This window comes from Nelusetta ayraudi, unplaced genomic scaffold, assembly GCF_046127955.1.
Source record: "Nelusetta ayraudi isolate G7.1 ecotype Tasmania unplaced genomic scaffold, CSIRO-AGI_Nayr_v1 ptg000008l, whole genome shotgun sequence".
Taxonomy (NCBI): domain Eukaryota; kingdom Metazoa; phylum Chordata; class Actinopteri; order Tetraodontiformes; family Monacanthidae; genus Nelusetta; species Nelusetta ayraudi.
The window spans coordinates 1,510,403-1,534,862 of NW_027466058.1; the positions used below are offsets into that span (position 1 = coordinate 1,510,403).

Sequence of the window (24,460 nt, forward strand, 5' to 3'; positions counted from 1 at the left end):
TGTCTCTCCGGTGCCGGGGCAAACAGATGGATGTCTACCTGCTGGGTTGAGCCACGGTGAGAGGAGCAGGCAGGAGGGGCATGAAAGATGCATGCTGAAGGCGTCTCGGTCTTGTCAGTTGACCGAACGAGCGGACACGGAATATTACAACAGGCGCCACTGCGAGGGAACACATGCAGCGTGTTCTCCGAAACACGCATCTTTTTCCTTTCATTGCTGCCCCACTTGATGTTTGCTCTGGAAATTGAACACATCAGAGGAGCGGCACAACACGACCCACATCAGATCCACATGGAGCTGCAGAACATATCAGGTGGCACCGGGGGAATGTTGGCAAAATAAAAAAAATGTGCATCGCAGGACCATCTGTAGTTTTGATTTGACGTTAGGAAAACCGTATAAAGTAAAACAATTACTGCCTGAGCTGTGCAAGACCAATCTGCGTATGCAGAGATCAGATTTAGCATACGCTTCTCCATCAGGAACCATCTGCCCGCATCTTTAACACCACAGAATTGCCTATTAAGGTTTCTATAATGTCCTGAGTTCACTTTATCACTGTTTTATCACAATAATATGTTTATATCGACTGTCATTGGTTCTCCTGACAGTGAGAAAACTCCTGCCTCTTTCCTACGCTTACTTTCTAGTATTTGTGTCTGAACTTTGTGACATCACAAAGGGAACTGCTATGTCACTGACACTTCTCCCAGGCTAGTGAACCCTGGCCAGATGACTCTCAGATGTCAACTTACAACAAAGAATTGGTCCAGCTAGGTAGCTGAGCACTGTTGCAGGCTATAAACAGAGGGCTAAATATACAGTTTAGCGAAGATTTTGACTTTTGATGATTTTTGATCACATGAGACGGATCCAGATCCAAACACAGATCCCCTAACTCGCTCTTAGAGAGGCTCTATAAGGTTTTAAGAAGGCAGTGAGGCAACGGCTCCTTACATTTCCGCCATGCTGTCTGGCAGGTTGGCCGGGATGGCGGTGAGGCCTTTCCCTCGGCAGTCCACGATGTTGTTGCTGCAGGTGCACATGGCGGGGCACGAGCCTCCGCCGACGCTGCACGGCTGCGGGCTGGAGGAGTCCTGGTGACCTGCGGAGAAGACCAGACGCAGATGGTGAAGATGGGGAGGATGGGAGCACCACACCCTCCAACTCCCTCCACACAGGTGCGCGAGCTCATGCGGGTTGATTCAGCCGCTCCTCAGCGAGCAGCACAGCGTGAATCCGAGCAGGATTACGGGGCGGGATTGTTTGCCAGAGGGGATTTGCGCGCTGACGCGGAGCTCTTCTTCCGCTTCCGTTAACGACATCAACCAACTTTTGCGAATTGCAAATGTTGCCGCGCGCTCCCAAGGAGTCTCTGACATTGGGGGTGGGGGAGGTGGAAGGAAGGAAGGAAAGAAAGAAGTAAAGAGAGAAGACGTGGCGGCCCGGTCCTGGCTTTATTGTAAAGCCGCACATCCTTGAGAATCAATGAGCAGGAAACTAGGTTATCTATCAAAGGGGCGCGGCGGTATGTTGAGAGCAGAAGAAAAGACATGAATAATAGAGACGGAGGAGCCATTGAAGGCCTCCCAATAACATCCATTGATCTCGCTGCAAATTTTCCTCCAGAGTCGGCGCTCTCTCTTGGCGGAATTTGATGCCGTTCTGCACATTCGGTCCTCCCACCACCACCACCGCCACCACCAACCCCTCCCCCCACCTCTTTACTTCCATTTGTTCTGAAGCGCGACAACTTTTCCATTTGCATACAGGGCACAAAACCCATCACAATGTCTCTAGGTACCTGTTCAAATGGCTGCGCTACTGTCAAAGACACGGCGGAGAGCGGGCGCGCTCTCTCTCTCTCTCTCTCTCGCTCTCTCTCTCTCTCCCTCACTCGCTCTATCTGCCGGTATGGCGTATTTGGTTCGTGCATGTGCGTGTGAGCGCGTCTGTGTTTGTGCGTGCGTGTGTGTGTGTGTGTGTGTGTGTGCTAGCCTAACCCAGATAAAATGAATAAAACAGACTTTTAAATGGCCTCATTTACACAGCGATACCAGTCCAAGTTTCAAACCATGAATATTTGATTACCTTCCTATCTATCTATCCGCTCAGCCTGCGTGGAAAATGTTGGGGGCGGAGGTGGGGGAGAGATCGGGAGGGGGGGGGGCAGAATGAGCGATGGTGAAAAGTTAGTGACAGGGAAACGCACAGTTCTCAAACCTCTGCTCCCCCAGCGGAGAGGCCGAGGGCTGCCAGACGGTATACTTTACCGTGACAACTCGAACTCTTGGACCGATTAGACGGTACAAAATGTTTTATGTGAGACCTCGTTGCTTCCAGCCCATCATGATCAATTACGTGAAGGGCTGAGATTCTTTGACAGATCTAGGAATCATGTAAACGCAGCAAAAAAAAAAAAAATCATATTAATAATGAAAAAAAAAAAAAAGCATCCCAAGCATGAATCAACACTGGCACGATCCCTAAAAACCTCCCGACGCGGAGCCCTGTGATCTGGGAAGGCAGCGCTCTGACAGATCTGGGATCAGGTGCAGGGCAGAGAAGAACTCCCTCCTGATTTAACATGGCACATTTGACAGGTCTGGGATCAGGGAGAGTGCACAGCACAGCTGGAGCAGCCTTAACAATGACAGCTGCCTGACAGGTATACTTGAGGTGAGGCTGTTTGATGTACACTCATCCCCCTGTTCTCCCACAAAAAACTGTTTTCCCCATTATCTCTTTTCCAGCCACTGCCGCCGCTGCCACTGCCGCCGCCGCCACTGCCGCCACCTCTTTCACCACCCTCTCTATTCCCCGCACTTCTCTGTCCCCCTCCTTCCCTCTCCCGACTGCTCCATTAACTCCCTCCTGGTTCAGTTACTGCCCCTCCGATCCCACCAACTCAACAAATATCTTTGGAGGCAACCGCTAATGTGAAATAATAATAAAAAAAATATGGTTGAGGACTTTTCTTTCCATCTAATTGGAGCCATGCTAAATTGAATTTTGCACAAGTGGATTATGGGTTGGATGGAAACAGTTTGGGAGAGGGTGTTTTGTCTACCAGCGGTAATGCAGTTGTACATTTGCGCAAGTCAAAAAAATGTGAGATGTGTGAAGTATTGTTAGGCCACACCTGCATGTGGCAGCACACTGCATGGATGCATGTCTGTTTCCTGTCATTGTTGCTAACCGGGAGGTCACAATGCTGCTTTGCAATCCCGAGGTTGTTGAGGTTCCTTTGAATTTATGAGCTGAAGTTCTGACTTTGAAGGGCGCTGTTTCTGCTGAACCCGACTTCGAGCATGTGGGACTTGATCACATTGCAAAATTCTCACGGCTAAGACAGCCTTAAAAATCACATGAACAAGCTAACTTTTTTCGGTCATGCACTCACCTTGCCAACCCGGTGATTTACCGACCGACAACCTGCCAGAAACTCTTACCTCCCCACAATGACATCACTGAGAAACCGCTGCGAACGATGACGCTAATTAGCAAAAGGAACAACTAGCATTCTGCGCTGCCTTTCTCACGTCTCTCTTTTCCTTCGTCTCTTTTTTCCAACACAGCGCCGCCCCGCCCCCAAATCCCCCGCAGGTGGCCTGGCCTGGTCACAGCGCAAGTGCACACACTGTGACCGAAAACACACACACACACACACACACACACACATTCTGACAAAATAAGTGTGTGTATGTGTGTGCCAGTGAACCAGTCCCTAATGAGTCCATCACTGGGAGTTCAACTTCTGGTCATTCTTCCACTTCAGGGGGAACTGGGAGACCGTGTGTGTGTGTGTGTGTGTGTGTGTGTGTGTGTGTGTGTGTGTGTGTGTGTGCACATGAATGAATGGGAATGTTTGACTGTATCTGCACACACAGATACCTAACTAAAGACCAGCAGAGCTCATTTTAATGGGGGCAGTTTGTTTTTCCAGATAGTATATGTCCAGAAAACCCTTTACTGACATTCTACAAAAAAACACCAACAATCCAAGGAGCCATATCAGTGTAATCTACACTTCCCTATCAAGCCAAACTTTAACTCTGTGCATTTGCTTCCTGTCAGACCCTAAAGTTCCCCCTGAAAGCCCCTCCCTCCCCCTCCTTTGGCAGCGGCAAGCGTTACACTCCCATGCTTTGGGTCTCTTTCCCTGGACGATGAATAGTTAATGATCCGTGCCGTCACGCTGTATGGCTATGCAAAAATCACAACCCATGGAGACTGGGAGACACACACACACGCCCATGAGTGCTCTCACACACACACACACACACACACACAAATGTAGACACAAACACCCCTCACACAGCTGGTGTTGAGAGTGAGATGGCCTTGCGTCGGCCAGGAGGTTCTCATGCTGCTTTCCCATCGCGCTGATATGATAACCCGGGTGCACGCCGCGCCGCGCCACGCCCACACGCACGCACTCTCACGCGCACCAGAGGCAGTCAGTTCAAAGACACAATAATCCTCGGCAGGAGCGGCTTTTCGCTCGGATCGGATATTTGCTGGCACCGCTGGCCGCTCCTGAGAGCTGGAGACACATGAAAGGGGTCCAGGAAAGCACGGCGAGGTTTGCCCGAGGGCACGGGTGGGGGGAGCTGTCAGGTGAGCGCGAGTGTGAAATGCACTGACACACACACACACACACACACACAAAAAAACACGGAATAAATAAATAGATAAATACAAGACCCAATCGCTCCTCCTCCTTACCTGAGCAGGCAAACTCGTGCTTCTGCACCTCGGCCACGTTGAGTCCCCTGAGCTCGGAGGGGGAGGCGCACTGCGTGAACAGGCCCACGGTGGGCCTCTGCCGGAGCCACTGGGCCAGCCAGGCCAGGTGACAGTCGCAGTTCAGGTTGTTGGAGTGGAGGCGGCTGCTCGCACGCAGAGCGAAGAGAAGAAAAGGGAGGAAAATCAGTCACGGATGCAAAGATGATTGGATGTCCTTTCCAAAACGGCTCATCAGATCCGATGGCGCGTACCGCAGAAATGTCACATAAATGTTTGTAAATGGCAAAAATTCTAAAACGGAGGAACATTGCGGACCACCCCCTGTACCATCCACTCTAAACACATCAGTCCTGGAATGCAGCGCCTGCCTAGAATAACTGGCGGCGTGCTCCGGTCGAACTCCGCACGCACGTTAGCTCGCAAAGACAAGAAAAAAAAAAAAAAGGCAAAAAGCATCGCATGCGTAAACAAAATAGCTATATAACCATATAACCCAACCCCACTGGGAAGGAGTGGGGTTGGGTTATATGGTGGGACCCTAAAATATCACCACAAGCAGAGCGAGCACACAGAGTCCCGACTCCCCAGCGGTCTAATTGTTTTAATTCCCTCAGATTTAGTAATCACACGAGCGGTGCACGGTGCGAGGGGGGGGCACGTTAGCGTCTATCTGGGCCAGTTGTTGTCGTTTGGCCTCAGATGGAGATGGATAATGGCCCCCCTCACTTTTTTATTGCACAGCCTTCTGTGGCTATGGCTGCGTCCCAGCACCGCCTGGAATGACATTAAGGCCTCGCCGGGATCACGAAAGGACTTCAGCGCTTTCCAGCGCGAGAGTTTGGATTCCCAGAAGGAGAAGATGAAGAGAAGGTGTGTGTGTGCGTGTGTGTGTGTGTGTGTGTGTGTGTGTGTGTGTGTGTGTGTGTGTGCGACTCACAAGGTACGGAGCTTGGGCATGTGGTTGAAGCTGGAAACCGGGATGCTGCTGATGTTGTTGTTGTTCAGCGTTCTGTTGGGGGGGGAAAAAAAGAGAAAAGGAAGCAAAGACAATCGTTACGACGGAAAAAAACCCCAAAACAAATGCTTTTCAAAGCGAGTTGCGTCGTGGCCTCTGTTGTTAAACATCTTTTTAAAACGCACATGCACACACGCGCGTCTTTACGGCGCCCCCCGCTGGGAATATAACACCTCACTCCACGCAGATGGGAAGCCCTCGCACCTCCGACGCACATGCAAATCTGCTGCTGCGCGCGTGCGAGCGCCGGTCGCGAAGCGGCGCCTCAACTTGTTGTCAACGGGGGATAAAAAAGAGAAAGAGAAAAGAAAAAGTGCAATGTGCACGTTTCTCCCCGCACGGCGGGGCAGCAGCTGCGGCGGGAGCGAACCGGGTCGTTTCAATCAGCGTAATAGCCCTTTACTCATATCGCAGGCTGCCCTCCAACACCCCCGGCCCCTCCCCCGCATCAGGCCCCCCCCCCATCAGCAAGCCGCCTCGGTGCATCTTCACGCACCATTATGACAACACTATCAATACGTCTGCAATCCATCCACACCTTGAGAGCAGCCGGTAATGGCTTCATTTCGCCTCCCCCACCCGCCGCCGCTTAGCAAAATAGAAAAAGAAAGAAAAAAGAAAGAGAAGCAGACTCTCCCTCGCTGTAAAAATAACAACGCTGTGGCGCCGCCTTTGTCGCAGACACGCGCTGATAGTCGTTTCAGGTGGGATGTTTCCCAAAAGGGGAAGATTTATCCATGATTCCGTTGTTTGGTTGGATGGATGTCGGAGTGAATGAAGATGCTGAGAGCTTCTTTTTTCCCCCCTGATGGGCCGCCCGGGGGGCTCGGCGGGGTGCAGATGGGGGAGTAGGTGGGTGTTAATGTGATGGAGGCGGAGGGGAGGGGAGGGGGGGGGGGTGCTGTCAACTGTGCTGAACAATGAATCAATGGGGCGTGGGGCTCGGCCGTGTGGCTCCACCCACCTAAAACCCACCACCAGCAGCAGCAGCAGCACCCCCCACCCTGCAGGGGGCCCCGCTGGGGGTATTTTGGCATAATAACTCAGGGCCGTACTAATTAAAGGTCTGCACCAGGCCGTAATTAGTTATGGTTATTAGTCTTGGGGAGGGGGAAAACCCCCCCCGAAAACAAAACAATATCTCAAATGAGCAAAGAGCTCTAATGGAGTGATTTAGCGCCGGCTTTGATGGACGGCGACGCCTCGCGCACTTACAGCACTTCCAGGACTCGGAGGGCTCTGAAGGCTCCGTCCTCGATGCAGCCGATGTGGTTTTTGTCCAGCTGCCTGCAGAGGAGAAGGAGTGAGACGGTCAGACAAGCTCATCGATACAGCGAGTCGTACGGCCATCCATACCTGCGTGACCCCTTTGAGTGGCGAAGCGGGGCCTTAGTGATTATTTACCTCCGTCGATAGTCTTCGTAAATCTGCCTCTGTGTGTGTGTGTGTGTGTGTGTGTGTGGGTATACGTGCTTTACACTCTAGCGAGGATGTAAATCAAAGCCGCTACCAGCTCTTTGGAGCTTTGCGTGTGTGTGCGTGCGTGTGTGTTGGTCTTCCTGTGCAGGGTGATTCACAACCCAGCCAGCGGGAACGCACACACCGATTCGCACACAGTGTTCCCGTGCAGGGCCGTAAAAACGTGCCAGATAAAAAAAGAAGAAAGGTTAACATGCCAAAATTACATGGAATGAAATGGGGCCACGTTATTGTTTTGTGCTCGTTCGGTTGATTTCACTGTAATTCGAGCCGCTCCTCATTCACTTTTAAACGCTGGTTTACTGACTTTACGACTGGGGCCGTAGAAAAGAACAGAACAGGGGAGAAAAAAAAGTGTCTCAGAGTGGATGTAAATGTTTCAAACAGAGGGTCTGGGATGTGTTTAAGGTTTATAAAAGAGAGAATTTAAAACTAGATGTAAGTTTTGATAGCTGCAGGGATGCAGAGGTGACAGACTTTGTCCCCCAGCGAGTTTTAAAATCTCACAATAAACTTGTTATTTCACTGATCATTTATTACAATGAATAAAGCATCATGCCGTCCACTCACAGGTTTTTGATGTCTATGGCTCCTCTGAAGGCTTTCCTCGGGATGGACTGGATGAAGTTCTCACTCAAATCTCTAAAAAAAAAAAAGACAACAGAAAACAGCGGCCACACATCAGCTTAAAGAAGAAGAAAAAACACTTTTTGAAAGTTTCGCATAAGAAAAAAAAAAAAGACTGTATCACTGTGCTTTCGCTTTCCAACCAGTAGACGTCATGCTCCATCTACACCCACTCCCCCTTTTACCACAACCGACGGTGCAGAACTGAAAGCTGAAGGCAAATATTTTCTCCCCCCCCCCTGCGTTTGCCAGAAGCCCGAGGTGCGCTGCTTGCACGGAGGGATCTACAAATGGCAACCGAGTGGTTATTGAATAGTGGATGCATTTTCACCGGTGCCGTAATTTGCCCTCTGAGCTTCATCCGATCTGATGGGAGGAACCTGCACAGAGTCGGCAAAGAACACAAGCGGTGCTGCTCCCTCACCGACAACGGTGCCACGGCACAAAGAAAATATTAGCTTCTAGCAGGAGCACGTGTTGAAAAAAAGGTGGGGTGGTGGAGGGGGTGGGGGGGGTAGGGATGGGTGAGGGGCGGGGGGTGGTCTGAGAAGAGAGGGGGAGCCGAGCTAAAAAACAAGTAGCCATAGTTTTAATGAGCAGCGTCTTTTGTCTGTCATCTTAATGGTTTGCTAACCTCATTCACAACAAGCCTGCCTCCCTCCCCAACACACACACACACACATACACAGGGAAGTAGACCGCACAGTACCAGTGAGCCTCCTTGAAACACACACACACACACACAGAGCACACGGAGTGCTCCCTTCAAGCTCTAACACAAGTAAACAGAGCACTTATGGTCGCACGTAGCCCGGCTGAGTCCACCGCAGTCTAAAAAGCGGCGAAACCTCGAGGCCTCGAGGAGTTTTCTTTCCTTGTTTCGTGTCCACGCACGCCGTGTGCTACACGTCACATGACCACAAGCGTGGGACCCTGACGGGATGCGATTTTCCAAGAACAATGGTCGCGCAGGCGGAGCGTCCCCGACGGGTCGTCACCTCCGGGACTTTCATCCGAAGGGGCCGCTGCAAATACGGCACAATTAAAAAAAATAAAAAAATAAAAAAATGGAATTTGCATGTTTACGCTCCTGCTCTCCTTCCATCCCAAACAGCCCCGGGGGGGAAGAGCGCGCACGGGCCTCGGCAACTCGCGGCTCCTGAATGCTCCTGCAGAGTGAAGGGGGGGGACCCGGCCTCGCCGCCTGAAAACCCCTTTGAATTAAACTACATGAGCACGGCTAATAAAACTTAAGACGGGTGCTTAAGCTGGGTCGGGGGGTGGGGGGTGGTTAACCTAAGGAGCAGCCCCTCGGCTTTACAGGGGCCGTATTGTGTTTCAGCAGTTCCTGCAAATGCTCGGCCTCCCAGAAAATGTGTCGCACAGGCAGGTATTCGCAGACGCTCTTATCGCTGGACGGAGTTCAGAGGGAACATAAATACTTCAGCCTAATGAGTCACACTCTCGCTGCGCCCCTGCCGGAGCTCCTGACTTCTCCGTCTTATCGGCTTTTCATCGAGACGTGCGGCGCGGTGCAGCTAGCATGCCTTTTTTTCCGGGGGTGGGGACAATTGCGAAACAATGACCTCCATTCTACCGCCGCTGTCGTTCTGCCACGTTTGGCGGGATCGCATCCCGGACGTCAAAAAAACAAAAACAAAACAAAAAAAAAAACAACTGACAGAATTCCCTGTCTCTGCACCAGCCTGACGGAGCGGTGAGATGCCAGAGTCGTTGAGCCGCCTGCGGCTGCTTTTGTTCTCGTCCTGGCAGGGAGTGAGCGGCGCACTTGAACGCTGAGTCAGCGGCGGAGGAAGGCCAGGGTCTCCGCACCCGTCTCCCTCTTATCGAGGCGGCTTCACGCGAATGCCAAGGAATGCCTTTGGTCTACCTGGCCGGCCCTCTGCTCTGATGACAAATTGCCCCCCCCCCCGGTCACCCTCCCAACACCACCACCACCACCACCGCCACCCCTCCGCCGCTAACAAAACAACCGGCGCAATAACATGGATACCGTTGTGCTGAGGCGAAGCTGCGCAGTTAATACGAAGCCCTCGGGACATCTGGCAGAGGAGCTGTAAGAGTGTGTGTGTGTGTGTGTGTGTGTGTGTGTGTGTGTGTGTGTGTGTTTGTGTGTGTACCGTCCCTATGTGTGTGTTCGCTCTCGAGTTATGACAAGAGAGGGTATTGTTTGAGTGCCAAAGACTACAGTTCATCAAGCACAAGGAGAGGAGACGGTGACGAGAGAGAGAGAGAGAGAGAGAGAGAGAGAGAGAGAGAGAGCGAGAGGGAGAGAGAGAGGAGCACCTTCTGTGTGAGTAGCCAGAATGTAAGATCTGAGTGAAATCTGCACACTACCCCCCCGTCCCTCCACCCCCCTCCATACCACCCCAACCCCATCAGTATGCTGTAACACGATTGGCCGAACTGATCGGTACAATCCCAATTACAGTGTGGGCTGATTGGATTAGACGCTGAGGCTGTGGGAGGTCATGTCGGATCTGCAGGTTGGACCCGGAACAACGATCCAAACACATACACACACACACACACACACACACACACACACACACACACACACACACACACACCACATACCGACCCCCAAATGCTGCAAACTGCAGTGCCAGGAAGTCTGTCCTCCTCCACCTCCTCTCAATCACCGCTCTCATCTCATTCATCCCAGTTTGTTCTCCCCTCTGTCACATGTAATGGAATAATGGCGGCGGCGGAGGTTTGGAGTCGGCGCTCCTCCGACGTGTCCTGCAGGGATTTAGCGACGGCCTCGACTCCTACAGGGGCCGCAGCGAAAATCAAGTTTAGCAGCGCCACATTTCTGCATTTACACATTCTTTAAACGGCAAAACGGGACATTTCTGTGGGGAGACCATGCTGTATTTTACACAGTGTGTGGTTACCCCTCAGTGTTTTTTTTTTGTTTTTTTTTCCTGAGCGCAGCCTTGACTGCGTGTCGGTTTGGAGATGTTTGACATTTCTGATTAGTTTGGAAGCAAATTTTCCTCTGGGTCGTTTTTTTTTTTTTTCCAAATGAAAACAAAAAAACAAAACGAGACACAGTGATGTGAGAGCAGTCGCCGCAAAGAGCCACGCTGGCCGCCACCGGCTTCCCAGTCGTGACAGTAAATCTGGCCTCACTGGCCATCGGCGAATGGCTGCTGCGGCGCTTCTTTTAGAGGCGTCGTAAATTCAATTTAGCGAGCAAAGTGGCACGAGGAGAAACAAGCGAGAGATTAAAAACAGTTGCTGCTTCTCCCAATTTGCTCTTTGCTTCTCCTTAAACTCCCTCAGCTTGGAGTGAGCGGGGTCGTCGGACCCCCCCCCCCCCCCACACCCTCTGTCTGGCAGGCCAGACTAACAAACTGTTACTGCCAGTGTTGGAATATATTTCAAATGTGTGTTTTGCATCCTGTGGAAGCTCTTGAGCTCCGGGGGATTGGTGAGAACCGTGAGAGCCGAGCCGAGCCGAGCCGAGCCGAGCTGCGGTCCTCCACCGGCCAGACTCACTTCCACGGGCCTCATTACAGCGTGAGGAAGACTACACCGAGGCATGGTCCAGACCCCTCCGGCACCTCCTCTCACCCCACCAGGCGCCGTAACGATGTCATGGCCGGCAACTTTGGGAGCCTGGTTTCCTGCGAGGCCGCTCGCTCCGCTTTCATTACGGCCGTGTGAAGCGGCGGCGGCGGCCCTGAGCGAAAGTGAGCGAGGCCCAGAACCTGGCGCGCATTTACCTTAATGCGCCGCATGCCTCCGAGCGGCCGCTTTCAGTTCATTAATGCAGCCTGGCTCGCTTTAGTGGAGTGACGCCGCCGCGGGCGGCAGCTCATTGCCATTGTGGCACTAATGACACGGCGACACACACACACACACACACACACGACCACATGTTTCCAGGTGTGTCGCTGCCTGCAGTTCCGTCAGGTCGGCGCTTTTGAAAGGGACCCAACTGTACGAGACGTCAACCAGCGGCGACATTTAGTGAGTGTAAAGTGGCCCCCGTCGCAGATACTCCTGTTTACAAGAGCGTCCACGCGGCATAATTAACAATGTTATCAGGCCCGGCTCGAGGCGCCTGCCCCGGAGATTAAGCACATGTCGAGGCCCGATGTCTGGTTCCTGTCTGATTCACATCATTAACCTCTGATCTCTATCGTAATGTCATGTACTAATAATACAGTACCGAGCTTCGGCGGCAGGACACAAATCACTGGAGCGCAGGCCAGGCGCGGCAACACAGCGGTGGACGGCGCAAATCAAAGTGGAAAATGGAGAAATTTGCATTCGCTTGATTTCAGAAAGCCAAGGTAAAAGAAAAGAAATGAAAAAAGTGAAGAGTTGTTTCTGCAGCGAAACCCCTATTGACAAACACCCTCCTGGTCGGAGCCCTGAGGGCTCCGGTCTGCGCGCTTCTGAGAAAATAATTCTTAATGCCGAACACGCAAATACAAACAAGCCCATGTACGCAACAGCACACGCGGGTACATGCGAACAACAATCGTCTCTTTCATATCGAAACGGTTTCACAACCTCCGCCTTGACAGCACGCTGGCTGGAGGCATAAATCAGAAGAACCGTCTGACAGCGGCGGCGTCCCTTCGTCAGGAATCTTTCCTTTTCTTTTTTTTTTTAAACCCAAAACAATAATTTGTTGTTGCATTCTGACAACTTGGACGCCTTGGGTGTCTGTTGCATCTGTTTTTTTCAACAAACAAGATTCTGGATGCTTAAACAGTGCTGATTAAAAGTAAATACTAGAATAATCTAACCGTGTGACAGTAAGGCTGAGCTTCAGTTTAAGAGGGGGCGCAGTTTCATCATTGTTCATTCTTTAAGAGGATTTTCTGTAATAAAAATGAATGATTTTCAAATGATTAATACAGATTTCTTTCCCTTTACCACTGATTTCATCACTGGCTTCACCACATCTTCTAATATTCAATCTCATTATAAATAAACCTCACTAGGTCCACATGCATATATTTGAAATTTAAACCTTTGTAACTAACTCGTACAGAGGCGCCTCTATAAGACGTTTCTTTATGCGTTGTTGTGTAAAAGCATTACCTGCTTTTACACAACAACCTTGTTCCGGATTTCTCCACTCGATGACGCGATAAGGAAATGTTTACCTTGCCAAGTGCTTTCCAATTCAATTTCTCCAGCTGAAGGCGGGGCGAGAGGGGGACAGAAGGACAGAGAGGGGAATGTGTCTGATTACTTACTCATTACAAGAGTTAATGAGGTGTGCGGGGCCTGTTAAAAGAATGGCAGTGTGCTGCCACTAACTGCTAACTACCTTCTTCCTCCCCGCACGGTAAAACCCTCTGGTGCACACGCATAAACAAGTGCACGTGGTAAAACGCAGCCTTTTGCCGAGAAGTCGCATAATTCGGGAACAAAGTAGCAAAATGGCTGTGAAAGAAGCACGAGCAATTTTATTTTTTTATTTTTATGCCTCTCGTAAGTTCTCGCTTCTTGCAGCTGTAGCTGTTTTATTCAAAATGAAAATTCGTAGACGGAGGGAAAGAAGTCGGGAGACTCGGAGTCCAGTCACCCGTCACGAAAATAAGCTCAAGTCTTGACAGATAGCTGGATATCCGAGGATATCTATTTAAAGTGAGTGGAAAACAGTGCGGATCCCCGGCTCAAGAATAACAAGGACGGCGGCATCAGACAGGCCTGCACAAACCTTGGAACATTTACCTAATTGCACCTAATCGGATTCCATCCCTCAGACATTTAACATGGATTTCAAAAGCTAATGGCTTCAATTGGCTTGTCATCTTAATTGTGACGACTCAGAGACCAGAAGTAAAAAAAAAAAAAAAACAGTAATTACTTGACCTGGATTAATCTCGTTTGACTCCGGGAGCCCAACTGCCCGGGCATCAAAAGACTTTGTCTCCGCGCGGCAGCGGCGGAGCAGGTAGAGGGAGTTAATGATGCCACCATCAGCGTAAAAATGGAGCCATTAGCGCTGTCACAGCCAACTGGGGCTGCAGCAGCCCATTATAATGCAGTGACAGATAAAAAAAAAAAGAGGAGAGGAAGGCACAGCTGGAGACAAAGAGGCCATCACGGAGAGCGTAAACGGGCGCCTTGCAGAGCCAAAAACGCTGCCGTGTTTATGTAACAGCCGCAGCTGATGAAAAATTTACACCCCAAGAAGAGCGGGAGTTATTTTTGGCAAATTGGCATTTAAAAAATGTTCAGAGGGTGACATTGTTTTCTGCACCTGTCAGTTCTTGGACGACGGTGATGCTGAATGCAATTTAAAGGAACAGTTCGCTCAAAATTGATTTTTTTCCCCCACAGATCTCGACAGGAGGCTCTGGCGATTCCATCTTCTTCCCCTTAGTCTACATTCTTGAGTTTCATGGAGGTAACAGATTTCGGCAAATGGTCCACTGTGGTCTGGTGTTCCATCACGACAACCAGAACAACAACAAAATAAAGTCTCTGACTACTTGTGCGGCGCATCCGAGTGTCCTAAACCTGCGACACTCAGCAGCCGCCGCAGCAGCGGCAGCAGCAGTGGCGGCAGCAGCAGCAGCGGCAGCAGCAGCAGCGGCAGCAGCAGCAGCAGCAGCGGCAGCAGCAGCAGCAGCAGCAGCAGCAGCCGCAACAGCAGCCGCAGCAGCAGCAGCAGCGTGTGTTTTGGCTAAATACATGGTGTTCCCGTCGCCGTTCCCAGACTAATTGGGCTGCCGTGTCTTCTGGACACTTGGACGACACCACGCAAACAGTCTCAGAGACACGTTATGTTTTCCCTCTGTTTGATTTCTAAAAATGACAGCGCACAAGGCCACCATAGACTCCCATCACTTAGAATTCTCACCCTCAGTAAAATCCAGCGCGTTTATGCGGACTGGAGAATGTCACCAGGGCTTCCGCCGACATTGCTGAGCTACTCCTTCAATGCAGGGAAGCCCTCGTTGTTCGGCTGTATCAGGTTGCGCCGACCTGTCGGGAGACAGCGAGCGTCGAAACAAAAGAAAGTGATGACGGGGGAGAAAATGAAAGGGAAGCGGGGTGAGGAAGAGTAGAGATCGAGGCTGCAGGACATTTGGAGGCCTGCCAGGACCCGGGCAGGTATGTCTGTCTCTCTGTGTGGCCTGAGTCTCTCTGTGTGCGGTGAAGAGTATCAGCACTTCCTCCCCTCGTCTCCCCACCCCCTCCACACCTTCGCAACAAGGTGCTTCCTATCTCGCTGAAATAACTGACAATAAAAATGCCTCCAGGGTGCATCACCTCCCCCTCCCTGCTTTTTTGAGTACTTTTTTTTTTTTATACATGTATACATATATCTATAGAGTCGACCAAAAAAATGTATACACAGCACTTCTATACATATCAATTCTTTTAGGGGTCAAAGTTAACTTTGTATTAATCTTGTGATGTCTGAATAAATTTGGTATTGAAATATTTCTGCTTTTTTTTAGCTTAGGTGTGTATACATTATTTTGGCTGATATGTATATATATATATATATATATATATATATATATATATATATATATATATATATATATATATATATACTGTGTATATATATATGTATATATATATATATACATATATATATACATATATTTAAACAAACCTCCATATACCTCCATGCAGCAGCAGTACGTGCAATCTGGACAATGACAATGGAGCCAGACACCGCCGCCACTGTCATCATCGTGATTACCGTTATCACACGGAGGTCAGAACCCAGAGGTCCTAAAAATAAAACGCCCCACTTATGTTTGCACAAATCACCCTGGCGCACGACACGGCAAGGCGAGGAGAGGAGAGGAGAGCTACGCGGCTCATGCACGAGGAGCCACGCAAGGAGCGGCGAGCCCGCTGCCTCTCCTCTCCCCTTAGCTCGGCGGTGATTAGCGGGAGGAGCGCGGGTTGGTCGCGGCTCGGTGGGAGGAGGACTTGAAAAGAGGGGGAAGGAGAAACTACTGAGGAGTAAAACAGAAAAGACTCCCCGGGGAAGGAGAGAGAAAGTTCCTCCTGTCCTCTTCCTTGCGTCTCGCTGCTGGGACTAAATATAGGCCTGACGAAGGATGCTAATGAGAATCAAACAGCGCGCCGGCACGATTTTTCCGCTGGCATCTGTTTGTCTTTGTTGATTTGTTTTCCTTTTGAGGAGACGGTGTCGACAGCGCCGTGCGCATCCCCAGAACACAACACGCGGGGAGCCGACGCCGCAGCAGCGCCGCAGTTCCTCCTCTCCGCCTCCTCTGTTTATTTGTGTGGACTTTTAGGAAATTAGTCATCGAGCGGCATTATCTCATCTCCAACAGACCCTGTAATGGCAGAAGCCCCCATTTATATGTTTAACCCTCCGACGTCCCGCTGCTCCCACCGCTGGAAATGGTGGGAGGAGAAGCCGCGTGGACGCATCTGGAGAAGGTTTGTGATAAATTGGGATGTTGAAACACACGGCGCGCACAAACGCCCTCCGAGGCCTGCACACACACACACACACACACAGACGCACGCACACGTCCAGGGGGGTTCATGGACGGACTCTGCTCTGATCACGTACGGCTCACCCGCCCGCAAGTCCCAGATTGGAACCACCAAGAGAAAACACAACGTCGGAGGAACTTATCTGGGCCCACATAAGGCCTGACAGACACACACAGACAAACACACTCTACCGAGATGGAGCGACTTTCCTCCTCTCACTGTAAATGATTCATGATGTCTGCGCCGGCCGCAAAAAAAAAAAAAAAAAAAAAAAAAGAATCCTACATGAGCGCATAGGTTTTGGCCGTGTGCTGGTCTGCCACCCGTGAAGCCAATGAAAGAGTGAGTGGAGTGAAGAAAGGAGGGAGTCGATCTCGCCCCCCAACGCTCCCAAACCTCCCTGCTATTGTGTCTGCTTGTGTTCCCCCAGTGTGTCCATAGCCTTTCACTGGCAGTCCGACTGAGTGATGGAGCATCGATCACCGCCGGGCGCCCGTGGGCCCGAACCAAGTGAAGGCAAGAGGCACGACAGAGCCCCCTCCATCCATCCATCCATCCATCACGCTGTCCACCTGCCGGACGGTGAGATGCCAGTGGCGTAAACACCAAACGCCACCGGAGAAAATGATGATGATCTGCATCTCTGAGAATAACCCAGAAATGAGTGGAGCGGGTCAGGAGGAGAGAAGAGGCAGGGAGCCCGTTGGTAGCGAGGCAGCAGAGCCAATCTGGGTGGCTGCTCCTACTCTCGCACAAGACGTACACACTTCCTGTGTGGTCCCACTAAACCAGTTAAAGATGCCTCTATCTGAACGGCTGGCTACCTAGAAAGTGCGGAAACCCGATCCTGCAGATCGGATGTCAGCATTTCCTGGAAGGAAGGGAGGGCAAAAAAAAAAAAAAAAAAAGCTCCAGCAGCAGCCTGCCTGAGGTCAGTCTGTGTTGAGCTGATGCGATGACAGATCTACCACACCTAACCACGGGCGGCCCGATACCGGATCACAGGACGGTCCGCTGAAAAAGTATGTAAAGAAAACACACACGCAGTCGGGGGGCTGAAACCCGACACACTCCGAGACAGCGGATCAACTCCGCAACCGTGCTGCACCTCCAGCGGCCGCATCCAGGCGCAGGGCAGAAAGCGAAAGAAAAAAAAAAATGATGAATGCAGATCAGCGTGAGTCCCTCCATAGATCATTTTCTACTTTCCTTCTCCGCCTCGCTTTCGCTTTTCTCGGGATCTCGTTCGAAAAGCCTCCTCTATCATTACTCCGGGCTCCGGAGAACATCCCATCACACATGGAAAGCATCAGAGAGGCGTGAGGACGGTGCCAGAGGGAAGGTGAGCCGCTCAAATCCCTGGGAAATCCAAACTCAAACACGGCCCCGGGGGCGGCTGCCGTCAAGGACATCCTGCTCTCAGCGATGAGCTTTTAAAAAGTGAAGAACAAAAAAAAAAAGACCCAAAAAACACATCAGCATATTTTATCTGCTTTGGATTTACTGCCTCTTCTTTTGAGCTATGTGCAATAAAAGCTAATGCAATTTCTCACTGAGTGTCGATTGTGTTTATGTTCTGGTTGCTCACTCCAAAAAAAGAGAAAAAGCTTTGCCGCATTGCACCGGCTGTGTTTTCCCACACAGCACCTAAAGAGAGGTGATGGGACAATAAACACTGCAGCCTCCTCCCTCCGCTACCAACGCTACCTCCGCTAGCTGTGACGCAAGACGGCGGTGCATTGTGATTGACCTTCTAGTCTCACTTTATCTCGGTGAGGACACCTTCACCAGCTCACGTCTCCTGGATCTTAGCGCTAGCTCACAGCAGTCAGCGTCTGTCCAGCGCACTTTACACAGCGTGTAACGTTGTTTAGCATCAGCTACACTACACTGGCCACGGATTAAAAAGCAACCGCCAGTTTCAATAGGGCACCGACTCAGTCTCGCTGTCACGTTGTTATTGCAGAGTTCTAAACAAATGTTGTGGGATTGACCACGAGAGTGTCACATTTGCACCCTGCTCGTGCGTTTGGCTGATTTTTTTTCCAACAAAACCTCTGGTTTTTCACGGCTCATCCACTACGGAAAACATTTCCCTCGTTAGCCGTGACCTGCTTGTTTCGTTTGGAACCGTTTCCATGCAAAAGAGAGGGAGAAAAATGTTGAAAAAGGAAAAAACCACTAACGTAAAGCTTTTTCTTTTTTTTAAAGCTGTCTTCTCAGCGTCAAACCACCGCATCGGCATCAGGGGTAAACAAGTCGGCGCCCCATCACAGACTTGTCATGGTTACAGCGTGACATCTATAACTGCCGTTGTCTTATTTAAAGACTCGTCCTGCACTTATGGCTTGTGTGCCGACTTGTGTGGGCCCCTTTTGCGCCTACTTCTTCAGACGAAGTAGGATCCGACTGAATCGAATCTGGATGTGATTTTTCCCCAGGAAAAGTGGAGACGGTGGACGATGAGTGAAACAGTCGGCGCTGGACTTGTTATTTTAAATCGATGAGCAAAATTCATGAACCTGCGGATCTCCATCTGCTCTGCTCAGACAGTGCCGCTCGTCCCAGACAGCCTATTGCATAAGTGAAGAGGCCAAAGGTCAAGCGCTGGTCAGCGTGTGGGACGGTGACGCTTCCTCCCCGTGACGGTCGCGCCAACACGTCGGGGGTGGGGGACGAGGGGGTTTCGTCGGCCGCTATGAATAAAATGACCGCGGGGTCCCCGCGACTGTGGGAACCTCGACATGAATGTTTCATGAGAGGCTGTCAGGAAGGTAAACAGCAAAAGTTGATGCTCAGCTGTTTGGTTGCCGCCTCCCGACCAGGGCGGACAAGAGGCAGAGGTGCAGAGTGGAGAGAAGTAATATTAAAACTACTTTGTAAAATTCTGTCAAATTTTTTTAAAGATATATTTTCCCTCCTGGAGCTTTGCTGCTTCTCTCAGTCGGTACCATTAATCATTTCTTTACTGGGTAAAGATAACAGAGAGGGATGATGCCAGCGCCTTCAGATTCAGTTTTACTCAGGCGGGAAGTTAAAACTCTCTCTCTCTCTCTCTCTCTCTCTCTCTCTCTCTCTCTTTCTCTCTCTCTCTCTTACTCTCTCTTACTCTTTCTCTGTCTGCGCAACCCCAAACGAGGACGGCTTCTCGGTCCAGACTGGAGGTGCAAGGCCAGAAATTGCAGAGGTGCCGGTTGCTAGGAGACAAAAGGTACCCAGCTGGAATTGTGACTAAAGCCTCGAGGGTTGTGTGTGTGTGTGTGTGTGTGTGTGTGTGTGTGTGTGTGTGTGTGTGTGTGTGTGTGTTTGCCGAGAGAGGCCGAGGCTGGCAGAGGACAGGGAGGGACAATGGAGTCGGTCCCAGCTGTGCTGCTGCGGTGGGTGGGAGAGACGTCCTGAGAAAAAGACCCAAACAATGGACATCAGCGGCCGGTCTGGATGTTTACTCTGTCTCTGCAGACCCCCCCCCCGCCCGCCTCCAACCCACCCACCCACCCATCCACCACACACACCCATCCACCACACACACCCACCCACCCACCACCCGTCCTCCCACACTGACAGCCCGCGTTACAATCCAGACGGCCACGCGGCTGTAGCCAACCTTAAACCAGCCGCATAATGACAAAGACAACTGTTTTATCTCGTGCACTGCGGATGATCGGCGAGGGCGGCCGGCAAGATGTTTGCAATTATTCGGCATAAGTATTCTGGCAGGCGTCTATAGGAACGTTTTTTATTGGAACTGTGTCCTTTGGTGAAATGAGCCATTCCAAAGAAAATTGTTTGCAGTGAGGTCTGCGGGCTTCTTCTCGGAGCGGCCGCGATACTGCAACGATATGTCACTCTTATGTAATTTCGCAGGGTTTTTGACTTGCAGGAAATTTCAATTCCATCAAGTGAGCGCCGGTCCGGCTGAATATTCCAGGGTTTACCTGGGAAAACTATTTTGCTCTGTAAATCCGGTGGGGGAAAAAAAAAAAGTTTTGCGAGCTCACTCGCCTCTTTTATTCATGAGCCGCCTGCATTCCTCGGAATATTTTAGAAAACGCCGCCTATTGCCTTGAGGTGTGTTGGTTAATGAGTGGCCGGCCCGGAGCAGCAGATGTGATCTGCATTGCTCAGAGGATCAAGATGAAGCCTGGGAAGACGGAGCGCTCCGAGGTTAATGAACCCTTGCAGAGGAGCCACTGTTCGGAACAGATTTTAACCACATGGGCCCAAAACACAAACACACACACACACTCAAACACACACACACAAACACAGAGCTCTCTTGCTGAAGGCCCCCTTTGTCTGCCTTTGACTGTATTCCAGCGTGGAACCTGTCATAATAATGAATCAAGATAAGTTACCGAAGGGAAAACAACATACCTGCGCGTGGGGAGGAAACAGTTTCTCCGTCTTTGTCAGGCTGAGTTTTAACACAAAAGAGGTTGAAACGCATCCATCACCAACCAGCTAGCATTAGCATAGAGACTGATTACTCCCCGGGGCCTGCGGGTCGTCTGTGCGGGCTAATGAATACGTGCCAGGACAGTTAGCACGCTGTCGGCAGGCAGGCAGGGCCGATGCCTTCGCTGAGAGCCTGTGACAGCCGTGATAGATACGAGGGGATACGGTGGCTTCTGTTCCGCCTGCGTGAGCACTGAATCAGGTCCATTTGTTCAACTTGGACCAACGTGTCGCCGCGCCTGCCTGCGTGATCGCGTCCCCTGCGGCGTTGGCGTGCGTCTTTTGTGCAACTATCTGGATCGTTTCATTGCCATAAGTTCTGCACGGATGCCGACGTGCAGCCTCGGGGGGTGGAGTGTGACAGAGTGCATATTTGTGGCTGTGTGCACATTTTTGTGTGTATGTGTGTGTGTGTGTGTTTTTTTGAGAGACTGGGAGCCTCCGAGGAGGCTGCATGCGCGCGTGTGTGACAAAGCCAGCATGGTGCTCGCAAGAGGGCCCAGTGCCAGAGCAGGGGGCATGAAATTAAAATTCTCCATCGAGGGGGAAAAAAAAAAGAGGAAGAGAAAAAGTGGGATGGATGGAGGAGGAGGTGGTGATGGAGGAGTGGGTGTGTGGCACCGGGAGAAACAAAGGATAATAGAGACGCAGGGGAGGAAGAGGACTTAATGACGGGCGGCATCGCATCACTCGAGTCAGGTGGAGGGAAACAAAGGAAAATTCTGCTCGCGCAGATTGAAAATGTGCCCTGCATTAATGACGACGCCTGGCCGGCCGCATTCTTCCACGCCACATGTGCATCGCCTGGGAGGAGGACGAAGAGGAGGAGAAGGAGGAGGAGGAGGAGAGATCTGACACAAAGAAAAACGTTGCAGCCCCACCACCAAAAAACCCACAACCCTCGTGCCGCTGACCCTGAGAACTTGGAACTCGTACATCATCGCCATGCGTGTCGACTCGCCTCGTGGCCATGCATAAACTAGCCGGCCTCCCCACTAATCCCCCCCAGCTAAGGCCGCCGTGCACGGACCGCCGCCGTGCACGTCCATGCGCTAGCTGAAAGCGCTGCGTCCCGCCGCTGTTTGTTTTTCTTGTGTGTTTTGTGTTTTGGTTTTGTATTCTGCGTACGAGGCCTCTCCCCGCAGCCTTGCGCATTGGTACGGGGAGGGTGTTTACTGAGAAAATAACACACACACACGCACACGCACACACGCAGATTTGCAGTCACGTCACAGGAGTGGAAAGGCCGAGCGGATGTCCTCTCTCCTGTCTCAGCCGGCCCGTGACCTTTCACCCCTGGCTCAGTGAGTCAGGCTGCCAGGGCCCTGAGCGTGACTGATCCATTAGGCTCCTGTGACAAGGATGAGGATGACATCTGAACCCCTGGAGGCGCGGGGAGCGAGAGACGGAGGGCGGAGAGGCGCTAAGAAGCTGCAAGGAAGGAAGGCGGTGGGTGAAGTTTCCTCAGAGAAAGACGGAGAATATTTACAGATTCCATAGTGCTCCTGTTTCCTAGTCTTAGTGGAGCCATAGTGGAGCAGCTCCTCCAGAGCCTCCTGTGATCTCTAGTAAGCAGCTGATTTTAGCCCTATGTTTACAGCCTTCTTCAGCATATTCTCCCTCACATCTTCTGCACATCTGCAGGGAGACAGGAGGGAACAAAACAACTGGCTGAAAATGTTGTCACCAGCCTGGGAGAGGTATCAGTGCCCCTTTGTGATGTCATCATTGCAGACATGGTTTAGTGCCTAGTGTCTGAGAAGCGAAAGAAGTCAAAAATGAACTTTTCTCATTTCTGTGGAGTTTGTTTCCAGGCCTCCTATGGGACAAGCAGATGTTGGACTTCCTCTTCTTCTTCTGCTCTTCTTTGAGCCGCTTACTTTTTAAAAGCTGAATAAGTTCCACTAATAGCTCCTCATGTAAATAAGAAAAAAAAGAAAGACTTTTCCTGTGTTCATTCACTGATTAACACTTGGCTCAGCCCATGTATATGAGCGCGTGCGCACACACACAGACACACACACACACACACGCACACACACATGCACACAGAAACCGTGTTGGCTAAAGAGAGATTCAGTGCGGAAATGAAGTCAGCCATTGGACCGGCTTTGTGAATAAGGTGGGAAAAGCTGCAGCGGCGGCGGAGGAGGAGGAGGAGGAGGAGGAGGAGGAGGTGGAGGATGGGAGCCTGGAGGAAGAGCGGCTGAGAGTGTCAACGCCGTCTGGAATGCCTTTGTCCACTCGGGCCAATATTGACGCTGGGATTTCACTTCTTCTTGCACCCCGTCCCTTATTTGCTGTTGACATAGAGGAATGAAAAGGCAGATAGCCGACGGGTCGGTTACCTAGTAGCGGGACTCCGTTCGCATGCGAGCAAGTGTTTGTGTGTGTGTGTGTGTGTGTGTGCCAGCGGGGCTCCGGAGCAGCAGGTGGCCTGCAGACGCCGGAGCGTCAAGTCAAGGATTGTTGGTTATGGCTCCGAAAGTTGCACCGGCTCCAGCGTGAAGACAAACAGTGGCGGGGATGTTTGTCACAGGGACCCGCACAAAGAAGGGAGAGAGAAAGAGGGAGAGGGAAGACTTGCAAAGTGCTCCAGCCGCAGTGCCAAGACCCCCTCCGTCCCCTCCATCCCCTCCGTCCCCCCTCGGCCGTCTGCCTGAAGGCCCGTTTCACAGCGGGGCGGCCGCCGCCGCGCTGCTTTGATGTCTTTGTGTCCCGACTCGGCGCCTCGCGTCCACGCTCGTTAACTTTGTCAATGGCCGATCAATGCGAGGGCCCACTGCCTCGAAAATTACGGCCCGTTTAACTACCACCTCGGGCGGGTCCGAGCCGGCACTGGGGGCCTGGGCGTTCGCCGCTTCTGGCACAATGAAATAAAAACCCGGCCTCGCACATCCCAGGGAGGATATTGCTCCACTTAACTGCGGCGTGTCCGCTTCCTCCCCGGAGCCGAGCGCTGGCAGACGTCGCTCAGGTCCGGCTCTGCTGTCTAACGATCGCTAGATTGCGGCCCCTTTATCTCCCTGCTTGCACCTCGATGCCAGTCAGACGGACGGGGCGCCGGTGCCGTGAGAGCGGCCGCCACTTCGTCTCCCGCCACGCGACCTCCCGACTGTCAAGGCGAAGCACATTTAAAGTGTCTACTCACTAGTTTTATTTCCCCTTTTTCTGGCTCTTTATTGAGTTCCTTGCTTTTCCTCTGGCAACATTTGAGGTGAAAAACACAATTTTCTCTTCAGGCATTTACTTTTTTATTTATTGCAATTTTGTGTCTCTCATTGTTTTCAGTTGAGCGAATAATACAGAGGCCACATGTGTAACTATCCTAAATGCTAGTTTAGTGAATTCCTCCTTGCTGCTGTGATTGAGTGGGTTAGTGACTCTATTTCAATCCCTGGGCTCGAACCTCTATATGTGAATTGCCCCGCTAACCTCGTTACGCCACGGCACTATGCTAATAAAGCCAATCTCACTTGAAATAATAAATACATAACACTTGCGTTTAATACACACTTGAAAGTGTGTCATTTCAACTGTCGCCGAGAGTGTTATTTCCCACAAGAAGCCATTATGCTAACAGCCGCTACAGAAATAACATCTATCACTGCGAGAGCGCCGCAAGGCTGCGGTGGCACTGCAGTC

General features: G+C 51.2%; 1 protein-coding gene across 4 annotated transcripts in view; it reads right to left on the bottom strand.

Annotated features, from left to right (window-relative positions):
• slit1a (slit homolog 1a (Drosophila)) overlaps positions 1-24,460 on the bottom strand; it is an 83,848-nt gene that overhangs the window by 28,452 nt on the left and 30,936 nt on the right. For all 4 annotated transcript variants that reach the window (XM_076018579.1, XM_076018581.1, XM_076018580.1 and 1 more), the window contains exons 5-9: positions 7,814-7,885; positions 6,980-7,051; positions 5,687-5,758; positions 4,729-4,892; positions 958-1,105 (exon numbers count right to left, since the gene is read on the bottom strand). In XM_076018579.1, the coding sequence (XP_075874694.1) occupies positions 958-1,105; positions 4,729-4,892; positions 5,687-5,758; positions 6,980-7,051; positions 7,814-7,885 (528 nt within the window). The remainder of the gene's footprint in view (positions 1-957; positions 1,106-4,728; positions 4,893-5,686; positions 5,759-6,979; positions 7,052-7,813; positions 7,886-24,460) is intronic.